Genomic DNA, 11,878 nt, shown 5'->3' on the forward strand with positions numbered 1-11,878 from the left:
TAATACAGTAAATTAAAATATTACATTAGGCCCCGGGGACATAGCTCAGTAGAATAAGTGCTTGCCTGGCAAGCGCAGGGTCCTGAATTTAATCCCTGGTACTACAAAAAAAAAAATAAAATAGTACATTAGATTATTTGACATACATTCAAAATGTACAACCTAATTTACCTCCCTTTGGACGTGAGCTGAACTTAATAACTTTCTTCTAGTAAATTACAAAATCAAACAGAGCAGCTCTGCCTTCAAAGATTAGATCATAACTGGACTCTTTTAGAATATTTTGCTGAGTTTACACACCTATAATATTCAATAACGGAACTTAGAAAAAATGGGGTATACCGATGAATGTCCATTTTGTATCTGTGTATTCAAAGAGGTTGGGATAGATATATAGTTGCATTCTCTTATTGAATAGAATGATTTGTTCTAATGGTGTTTGTAAATAGGATCACAAGTCCGCATCTTGTACAGCAACCAACCACTAAGAAGAATATATGCAGTGTATTATTTGTTGAAACTGTACTTCCGATTTGATTTGAAACTGTCTCATTGCTCTTTATCAATAAAACTTTGGAAAAAAAAAAAAAAACAAAGATTAGATCATAAAAGGCACAATGGCTTCCTCTCCCCAGCTCCCTTAGATCACCTGTTCTGGGAGAAACAAATGTCACATGTTACCCTGTAAGAGACCCATTAGCAAAGAAATGCGGCCCACTCTTGCATAGGACAAGGAACTGAGTGAGGTTCCCAGCCAGCAGCCACCGAGTAGGTGTGGAAGGAGATATCGTAGCCCACCCACACCTCTGGGTATCCGCAGCCTCGCTGGACATCCTGCCTGTAAATTCAGGAGAGACCCTGAGCCAGAACAACCCAGCTAAGTTGTTCCTAAATTTCCAATCTACACAGACTTTCAGATGCACAATGGCTTTTGTTATTGTGTTATGCCCTAAATTTTGTACGATTTCTTTGTAATGTATTTCTTTTTTTTTTTTTTAATTACTTTTAAGTTTTATTCTGCTAAGGAAATCAAGAAAATATTTGTCCACATCGTGTTCTGTATTTTCTTTTTCTACACTCTTGCACCCTCTGCAGGTTTATTTTCGGGGGTGGGGTGGTCACTGCTATTTAATTTTCTAAAAATATTTTCACCAAATTCACCATGTTTTTCTTCTTCAGTCACCCCTTTGTTAAAGAATCCACCACCCTGGCACATAAGAGAGCTCCTGGCAGGTCAAAATAGTTATCATAAAAATAATATTTCCCTGGGCGGCTGGGCATGCCAGTGTCAGACACGAAGTACTTCCACTCCTGCGCCCCATACTCCTTGGCTAGCACGTCAGGAGCCATCATCTCGGTGCCACGACTTGCCCTGAGCACAGTGCCATTATCTGCAAGTTTAATGAAGGTTCCATCTTCTAGGTCCAATGCCAAACCTTTGCAACAGAAATCCCAATCCTCTGGGGTTACAGTGAGCAATTCTTTATCATACCCTTTCTCCTTGACTAGGAACTGAGCAAAGCTATTATAAATGAGAATGAGTGGCCCTTCCTGCTGTCTGCCCCAGACCTGGATTCTGCCATGAACGGTGAGGGTTTCAGATCGACGGGGCGCTTTCGGGCAGATTGTAACGACACAGAGTGTGGTCCAGGTCGAAGCCAACCACGTCGCAGGCGGCCAGGGAGAAGTGCTGAGCCATGGCCGCGCGGGGGCACAGGCTAGTGCCTCCGGCCGGGGAGGGAAGAGAAGGAGCGGGAGGGCCTCTGCGGGGCGAGGCCCAGCCGGACGCGCAGGGTGGGGAGGGCCTGTAATGTATTTCTAACACATATAATAGCATGGGTAAGTCTGAAAAATATTTAATGGAAAATCCAGATGCAAAAAGTACATATAATTCTATATGTACAAAGTATAACAACAGGCAACAAAATCAAGGAGGCACGTAAATATAATGCAGAGCAAAAGAAGCCAGACACAAAAGACTATATATAGATGATTCTACTTTTGTAATGTATTAAAAATGCAAAATCAACTGTGCTATTTAAAGTTAAGATGATAATCATCTTTTAGGAAATAAAAGTTATTCGAAAAAAGCACAGAGGTGGTTGCCGGGGTGCTGATGTTCTGCTCCTGATGAGGTAAAACCCCATCAACCTGCACCCACACATGCATTTCAATGTATGTCTACTAGGTTTCAAAAGCATAATATTTTTCAGAAGCAAATGAATATATATGTATTTAAACCAAAAATAAGCATGTGGGCAAAACACACAATTAAAAGATAGAATGATGAGAGTGTAGAGAGGGCCATGGAAAATAGAAACACGTCCCTGTTCTGATGTTCCCATTCCTGGGTCACTGCAGATGGCACACACGAGGCAGATGTGAATCAGAGCTGCTCCCTGTCCTGAGGCGAATGAAACCCAGGCCCAGCATGTAGGGCCCATTTGCCAGTACAGAGACCTGCATACCATGTGTCTAAAAAATGAAAAAGTATAAACCAAGCTAACTGTTGAACAAAGCATCTGTCTGTCTGCCTACCTACCTACCTACATACTCACTACACACACACACACACACACACACACACACACACACACACACACACTCATGGTCAGGAATTCCAGATTCAAATTTAGAATCTTTATATTTTACTGGGCCCCTAATCCACCAAGAGCCTTTTCTTCCCAACCAAGTCATACACAGCAAAAACAGACCCATAATTCTACAGATGGACACCCCAAGACTTCTCAATTCTATCCAAAACCCCCACATCCAAGTACCCTAAAGACTAGGGTAGCACCCCAGCAGCACAATCCTGAGGGGGCACCTGAGGAAAAGGCCCACACAGGTCCCAGAAGCAGAATGAGCCATCTGGGCATGAATTTCACAGCCTACCTGCTACCAGGGTAGGCTGCACTGCACAGGATCTGTGTAGGATAAATCAGGTGCATCCCTTTGGCCCAGGGACTTCCTGCCTCATGGGAAGGATGGGGCAAAGGGACGAGCATGTAGGCCAGCTAAGGGCACCTAATAACAAATGTAAAGATAAGACCTGTGACACAAATACCCTATTCTCTCATCCAATGCACTGATTTGAAGAACAGACACTTGCATTCCATCTCCCATCACTGTGACAAGACACCAGACATGATCAACTTAATCAGAGAGAATATCTCCTTTGCCCATGGTTTCTTTCAGTGAACGATCACTTGGCCCTATTGCTCTAGGCAAGCACAAGAAGCACATCACGGCAATATCACGTGGCAGAAGAAGCTGCTCACTTCATGGCCGCCAGAATGCAAAAGGGCAAGACAATGGAGGCTGAAGCAGAAAGATCACAACTCTGAGCCATGCCTGCGCAACTCAGCAAGACCTTGACTCAAAATAAAAAAGAGCTAGGGATACAGGTCAGTACAAAGATCCTGGGTTCAAAACCTAGTACCAAGAAAAGAGTAGAGGTTGGAGCCCCAATACCCGCTTCCAAGACGCACTCCCAAGTGAGCCAATTTCCTTCCACTGGATTCTGCCACCTCCCAATAGCACCACAGGCTGAGGACCAAGCCATCAACGCAAGACCCTTTAGAGACACTTATCTAAAGCACAGCACTTGGTTTGCACTTTATAGCTCCCAGAGCATTTCACCTACAATACTCAATCCCCACAGTGCCTGAGACTCTAACATACCACCACCTGAGAGATGAGAAAACACACATAGTGACTTGTCTGAAACCATACAATTAAAAAGTGAGCATAGTCTCCAGATTTCTAGGGAATTGATGGGATAAAAAAAATGGAAATTATAAATCTGCTGAAATGTTTGGGAAGAAAACCAGAATCGGGACAGAAAATTGAACACCAAATACAGAACAGTTTCTGGCAAAGAGAAGGAACAAAAACTGCTCTGTGGAGTAAGCAATCAGAGCTGAATTCAGGGGGCTCCCTTCCCACCCCAAACCACAAAATGGCAGGCGTCGACACATTGAAGCAATCTCCACCCAAATTCCTCACCAATTACATGGCAAGTCTGACCCCACAGCCCTCCTCCTCTGCACCACCCTGCTGAAAATACTTTATTAATGAGAGGGCAGCATAAAGCCATGGATTTCATCAATCCAAAGAGAACAGCCTGGCACCAGCCACACATGAAGCCCGACCCTCCTCCAGCAAGGACCCACTAATTACCAGGGTGCCTGGCTCAGGGTCTGGGCAGTTATTTAGAGAACCTCTGCCTGCTCCCAGCATAGATGTCCCTAAGGCTGCGGCTGCAGCCCTGTGTGCCCGAAGCGCTCACCTCCTCACCGCACCATTCCGGGACACCTCCTGCCACCTCTGCAGCCCCAAACTCCTCAGCATCATGTCGCTTGCACACACGGCTGCGGAGTACATGCTCTCTGATGCCCTGCTGCCCGACCGCAGGGGCATCCGCCTCAAAGGCCTGCGCCTGGAGCTGCCCCTGGATAGGACAGTCAAGTTTGTGGCAGTGGGCTTCCCCTTGTTGCTGATGTCCCTGGCATTTGCTCAGGAGTTCTCCTCTGGTAAGTAGCTTCTTAGACCTCACTTTATTGCACTACTTGAACAGACTCTGGCATAAGCCAGCTCTCACCCTAGCAAGGTTTCATAGCATGGGGCTGGATGACTCAAGGGGCAACCCGTGTGACAGTTCAGGCACCAGCACAGCAGAGATGTCAACATGGTTTTTAAAATTAGCTCCAAATTTTTATAATAAAAGGTAATGAGCTATAATGTCAGTTTCATACATTTTGTGTCATTTCAATTATGAACTTGCCTTCTGGTTTCCTACAGGCAAGAGAGAGGGGCCCTAGCATCTTTTTGGGACCTGAGAAGTCTTTGTCTTAGCCAAAATGCCAACAAGTCTCTCATTTCCTCTGAGCCCTCTTCCCACCTCCTCCTCCAAGGTTACTAATCTGAGAACATATCCAAAGTGCCTGACACAGACTTATTTATAGAAGCTGGATCAATCCACTGCTTCCCTTCCACAAACCTCTGTCACACACATAAACATACACATATGCAGTGTTTTAGGTGCTAGATGAACTCAGTGAGTCCACTACCTCTATTAAGGAGAATGTGAACTTCCTAAGAGCTGGGACCTTTGGTTTTCACTCTTTGCTTTTTCTTAGTTTCTATTTTCTTTTTATTAGTAACATTCATAATACATTACAATTTATTCCTTGTGGTGTAAGGAGCTAACACATCTTAATTCTTCTTTTCATACTCTTCCTCCCCTTCTCCCTCTCCACTCCTTGAACAGACTCAGGTCCTCTTCCCTTTTAGCTTGGTACATTTCTCAGTGAGACATGTCAACCACCTACTGCTTCTACATCCGTGCGTAACAGGAGGAAAAGATATTAGTTCCCAGCTCTACCTTTTTTGGGAAAGTGATGAATAAAACCAAAAGGCCAGTGACCTTCCTCCAAGCTGCTTTCCCTCAGTACCACTTACCTGCCCTTTCGCTTGAGCTGAGCTCAGGGGCCCAGGCAATCCATTCCCTCTCTCTCAGAATCTAAAGCATGCCAGTTGGCTCAGCAAGGAGACATCACCATCAAACCACAAGGCTTCTGGTGCCAAACTGTGGGAGTGCAGGGGGCCACACTGGTGTCCTAGTGACGCTCTTATAGAAACAAGTACACCATGCCTAAAATGCGGTCAGCACACTGGTAGGCATGGGCCAAATGGTGGGGTTCTCTCTAGTTCCTACACCCTATCTTCCTGTGGCAGAGCAAAGCCAAACTCAGAAAACTGGGTTTGGAAAGAAGGGTGAGAAGACAGTGTGCACTGGACATAAAACCTGACAAAGAAGGGCTGGCCAGATAGCTCAGCAAATTAAAGCACCTGCTTAGGCAGAGCGCAGCAGCCAGGGTTTGATCTCTGGTGTGCCATGCTGGCCACACCCCCGGGGCATGCTGAGATGGGCAACTGAGACTGGGCATGGTGATGCGCGCCTATAATCCCAGTGCTTGGGAAGCTGAAAACAGGAGACTCACTATGAGTCCAATCTGTGTAGCGAGACCCTGTAGACCCTGTAGACCCTGCACTAAATACAAAGAAAAAAAATTGACAAAGAATTGTGGGTGCAGCCCCTTAAAAACTCAATGATGGCCCCATCGCGTTCCCTTTCCTCCATTCCACCTCTAGGCTGTCTCAATGCCATACTCCTCTTCCAGGGTCTCCAATGAGCTGCTTCACCCCCAGTAACTTCAGTGCACAGCAGGCTGCTTATGTGGACAGTTCCTGCTGGGACTCACTGGTTCACCACGAACAGGATGAAGCTGGCCAGTACAAGACAAAATCTCTCTGGCCCCACAAGGTAAAGCAGACCCAACCTCTGTACCAGGCCAATGGAGTAGAAGGGGACAGATGTGACTCATGCTTCCTGTCACCTTTCCCTATCCTTGCTCCCCTTACTTTCATGGTGCAAGCATCTTTCAAATGCCTGCTGACTCGTGGCTGATGTGTTTATCTGACTGGAAGCTCTGGGCCTATGAGAGAGACTTGACAACAGGCAGCCGTAGTTGAAGGAGATCCCTTTGACCTACTTCATGAGGAAAAACCCTGATGAGACAAACAGCAGTAGGATAGCCTTTCCCCTGGGCTGGACAGTTTCCTCTAAGAACAAGTCACTCAGCCCTTTCTTGGTGGGGAGGGCCAGGGTGCAGCTGGCATTGAGCCTGGCCACCAGCTTCTGGGACCCCGGGTGTGGGATGCACCAGTGTTCGTCCAGCTGATGCCCCGTCCTCAGCATGGCTCCTCTGCCCTTGGTGGACTCCAGCGCAGAGTTTAATCTGCTTTCATCTCTTCCAAGTAAACCTCAAGCCTCTGGCTAGGGAAGGAAAGAGTGGTCGCTGGAGTGTATCGCCTTACAGGGAAGATCTGCAAGGCTGTCTCTCACATATATTTTCCTGTTTTCGGCTCTAACTACCCTTTCATTTTCTGAGGTTTTCACCCAGGCTGGAGGCTTTCTGGTCCTGAGTTAGAAATAGCTTTCCTGTCCCAACTCCCCACCTGGTGTGCAGTGACGTCTTCTATCACACAGCTCCTTCCCAGCTTTCAGCATTTTTTGCTCTTGTCTCCTCTCCTGTTTTCACTGCCTTTAGAAGAATATTCTTTCCTTATCCTTTACTGTCATCTTTGTAGGGTTTTACAAGGGAATAGGAATAATATATATCTTCAATTCAGTGTTTAGTGAAAGTCACAGCATTTTCTAGGGATGATCATCTATAAGGCCTCAAAATGCTACAGTTGTAGGATTCAGACAAAATCAGAGACTTGACGGAGAAAGCCCAGGAGGTCTCTGTCACTTGCAGTTCAAGCAGGGCCTGGATAGTGACAAATTCAAGACATTACTGAGTGGATTCACATTAGGAGAGTCAAAGTGCCTGATCATCAAAGTCACCAGGACACTTTCTAAACCCAAACTCTATTTCAAACCTAAAAAATCACTCTGTAGGGGTGAAAAGCTTATTTTCAACAAATGCCATCTCTTGGACAGAAATCCAAAGGTTCTATTTGCTCCTGAAGCATAGCATACTTATCCTTTCTTAGTTGAGGAAACATACAGAGACCCTATGAAGAGGTGGGTAGGCACACAGGAAGAACACCAGGTACTGCACATACCAGCCAAAGAGAAGGGCCTAGGGCTGGCGAGATAACTCAGGGGACTAAGCACCTGCTTACGCAAGTGCAAGAACAGGTGTTTGATCCCCAGTACCCCATGCCGTGCCAGCCCCGCCCCCAGGCATGCTGAGCCGGGAGTCCAGGTCCAGGCATTGTGACACATGCCTGTAATCCCAGCACTGGAGAGGCTGAAAACAGGGGGATCACTACGAGTCTGAGCTTCATAGTGAGACCCTGCACACATAGAAAAAAAAAAAAAAAAAAAGGCATGAAAACAAAGAGTAGGGCCTAAGTCTATCTCTCACAACCCTCAGACCACCACTGGACTCTTAAGATGATATGTCTCGTGTGTGTGTGTGTGTGTGTGTGTGTGTGTGTGTGTGTGTGTGTAAGGATACCAGTTACACCAGGTTAAGAGACCACCCTACTTTCATATTACACCATTTTAAATTAACTAGTAAGGCTTCATTCTGAGGTATTAAGAGGTAAGGCTTCCACATATTAGCAATGGAAGTGGAAACCATAAACACAGCTCAACTCACCCCCATCCCCCGCCTCAGGATGCTGACCAATAATGAAGCTGAAGAGACAAGGCTCACGCACTCGTAACTAAAAGTCAGTCTATGGAGGGCCGGCAAGTAGCTCAGCAGATTAAAGCACCTACAAGCAGGCACAGGGGGCCGGGGTTGATCCCCGGGCTTGCTGTGCCAGCCCCACCCCTGGGGCGCCCTGAGAGGGAATTGAGACTGGGCGTGGTGGCACACACCTGTAATCCCAGCACTTGGGAGGCTGTAAACAGAGGGATCACTATGAGTCCGATGTACTAGTGTGACCCTGAACACCCTGTAGACCCTTCCCTAAAAAATACAAAACAAAATAAAATAAAAGTCAGTTTATGTACCTATATACCTGAAAAAATGCCCAAAGAATTTCAAAACAGGATTATCACTCAACATCAGCAAGAATCCAATGATGAGAAAAGAAAATATATATATATATACAGGGGCCGGGGATGCAGCTCAGTGGCGCAGTGCCTGCCTGGCAAGCATGAGGTCCTGAGTTGATTTCTGGTACAAAACAGAAAGTGTACATCTGAGAGGCTGAGGAAGGCTAAATAGAAAAGTGGGGATTTTTCTATCCTCTGGGACACAGGACTGTGGGCTGGCTACATGGCTGACACATGGGGGAATCTCTCAACTGCTGCCACTCTTTCCCCCTCCCTCTATCCCATGCACTCTCTCAGTTTTGCACTTTCTCTCTGTTTTGTTTTCTCCTCTCATTGGTGCTCTGCTCAGCCCACAGATTAGAAAAACTACAGATCACATATCTGGGGAGCCAGGAGATCACCAGGCCTTACTGTATTCTTCCCCACCAGAGACTTTTAGTTGGACCATTCTTATATACCTTTTCCCCCTGCAACAGGGCCTGGGGAGAAGTGAGCCCCTCGCTCGAGGCTGTCCCTCAGGGGGCAGCACCCCAACTCCCTCCTCAGCCAGCTCTCACCCACAGGCCCTCCCCTATGCCCTTCTGGGCCTGGCCACGGCCATGTACCTGCCAGTACTGCTGTGGCAATGTGCAGCTGTGCCAGCCCTCAGCTCTGACCTGCTGTTCATCATCAGCGAACTGGACAAGTCCTACAACCGCTCCATCCGTCTGGTGCAGCACATGCTGAAGATCCGGCAGAAAAGCTCTGACCCACACGTCTTCTGGGACGAGCTGGACAAGTAAGCTAAGTCTTCACCTTTTCTGAGCCATTTGTTTGAGCATTAAGATGGCATCAATGCAGAGTTATCTTTTAAGTTATCCTCAGTCATTCTCCTCAAGAGTAAAGTGCTCATACATAATCGTATGAATTTTCTGTAATTCCTGCAAAGAGAAAAGGACTCTGCCTGTACTATACAGATGAACACACTGAGCCACAACAGGATGAATCTCTGGGTAACACTGCCCATGTACCCTATTTTTTGTTCATAAACCGTGAGTACCCAAAATCTGAATTCTCCCAAATATTTGCCCAAGACCCCAACGTAGTCGTCAACTACTATTTTCAATTTTTTTTTCTCTTTTTGGTATTTTGAAAGAATTTCACTTTGTAGTTCAGGCTGGCCTTGAACTAGGTAGCCCAGGCTGACCTCATACTTAAGGCAATCATCCTGCCTCAGCTTCCTGAGTGCTAGGATTACAGGCATGCACCACCCCACTCTCCAGCTCCTTCCAACTTCTAACTATAGGTTGAGTTCCCCCAATTGAAACATAAAAAATTCACAATTTTTTTAAACATCCTTGGTGAATTCTATGTAAATAATTTTTTAAAAACTTCAAAATCTGAAACACTTCTGGCCTAAGAATTTTTGGAGAAGAAATATTCAACCTACACTAGATGACAGAAAGCTTCTACTCTACCTCCTCCTTTTACTTTAATATATCACTTATCCATCCAGTCATTCATTTATTTCATACCAGGCACCATCCTGGGTACTTTAGATACATTAGTGCATGTGTTCTGGGGACTGGGTTTGGGGCACCAAAGCTATAGCCGTACACGTCACGCTTGTCTTAAAGAAAAACTGACAACAAATAAACAAAACCCATGTGGAAAATTTGTTTGGATATAAGTGCTATGAAGAAAAATAAAGCAAGGGAAGGGTATCTGGAAAGTAGATGGAATATACAACAGCTTTAAATAAGGTAACCAGGGTGGGCCCACTGACAGGCCAGGACTTGGAAATTGGATTATCTCATGCTCATTGACATAGTGTATCTTCTCAAAAAGTTCTCATCTTTTTTTTTTAATGTATTTAGTACAGTGTCTACAGGGTCTCACTACACAGACAGGACTCTAGTGAGCCTCCTGTTTTCAGTTCTTTAGCTTTTGAAACCCAGTTCTAAGCCAATCTTCTCCATAAATGCTGAACACGCCAACCTGCACTGCTCCTCTAGCTCCTGCCTTTCGTAACTACTATGGTTTACACCCAGCAACTTAGCAACAAACCAACTGCTAATTTTGTTTCATATTTGCATGTCTTATCTACTCTTTCCCCAACAGACAGACTCGAAGCTTCTTTGGAGCAGAGACCAGCTTCTCTGTACCTGAACACCACAGCTCTCAACAAATATTTACTAGTACAAAAAATGAATCCACTGACCCAAAAATCACACAGAGAAATACACAGGCCAAGAATCAAAACATACTTGTTTAGCATCCCAGAATTGTGCTAATTTATAAGCCCACTGCTTCTTAGGAGTCCCTCTGCAGCTTAGATCTTTAGTCTGCCTTGTGGGGCGTAATTCCTGTGACCATTCATACTCCGTGACCATTCTCTGGGTTTACCACATTGTACTCTTTACTTGGAGAGTCAATGTATACTCACACACCTGTTTTGGAGGGACAATCATGTGAAGGCATGGCAGGTTTCCATGTGAACCAAGAATATCCGATGGAATATTCAGATGTTACCCTTCCACATGACCCACAGGGTGTGGTTCCAAACTGCTGCTCCTCACTGGCCTCCTTTCTTCCCCTGCCCAGGGCCCGCAAAGAACGGTACTTTGAATTTCCCTTGCTCGAGCGGTACCTGGCATGTAAGCAGTGCTCACATTCACTAGTGGCCGCCTACCTCCTCAAGAACTCCCTCTTGCTCCTCTTCACATCAGCCACGTACCTGTACCTTGGTCACTTCCACCTGAGCATCTTCTTCCAAGAAGAATTCAGTTGCTCCATCAAGACAGGGATGCTGCACGATGAGACCCACATCCCTGATCTGATCACATGCAGGCTGACTTCCCTGTCTGTATTCCAGATTGTTAGTCTCTCCAGTGTGGCAATATACACCCTATTGGTTCCAGTAATAATATACAATCTCACACGACTATGTCGTTGGGACAAACGTCTCCTATCCGTCTATGAGATGCTCCCAGCTTTTGATCTCCTCAGCAGAAAGATGCTCGGATGCCCCATCAATGACCTCAACGTGATCCTTCTTTTCCTCCGAGCCAACATCTCTGAGCTCATCTCTTTCAGCTGGCTGAGTGTCTTATGTGTGCTGAAGGACACAACCACCCAGAAGCACAACATTGACACAGTGGTTGACTTCATGACTCTATTGGCTGGCTTAGAACCCTCAAAACCTAAACATCTCACCCAACAGGGATGTGATGAACACCCATAATTAAGAAACAAACTATTAAGTCAGAAACTTGGTGCAAAGTGAAAGTCTCTCACCATCTTCACAAGCCACGCATC

The 11,878-nt window shown here is 45.9% G+C and overlaps 1 protein-coding gene across 1 annotated transcript; it reads left to right on the forward strand.

Annotated features, from left to right (window-relative positions):
- The first annotated feature begins 4,354 nt into the window (after positions 1-4,354).
- On the forward strand, positions 4,355-11,804 carry Panx3 (pannexin 3). The gene is made up of 4 exons (XM_004641375.1): positions 4,355-4,535; positions 6,186-6,328; positions 9,145-9,359; positions 11,165-11,804. The coding sequence occupies exons 1-4, from the start codon at positions 4,355-4,357 to the stop codon at positions 11,802-11,804; spliced, it is 1,179 nt and encodes a 392-aa protein (XP_004641432.1).
- Positions 11,805-11,878: the final 74 nt, after the last annotated feature.

Source organism: Octodon degus, unplaced genomic scaffold (assembly GCF_000260255.1).
Source record: "Octodon degus isolate 3935 unplaced genomic scaffold, OctDeg1.0 scaffold00136, whole genome shotgun sequence".
NCBI classification, from domain to species: Eukaryota; Metazoa; Chordata; class Mammalia; order Rodentia; family Octodontidae; genus Octodon; species Octodon degus.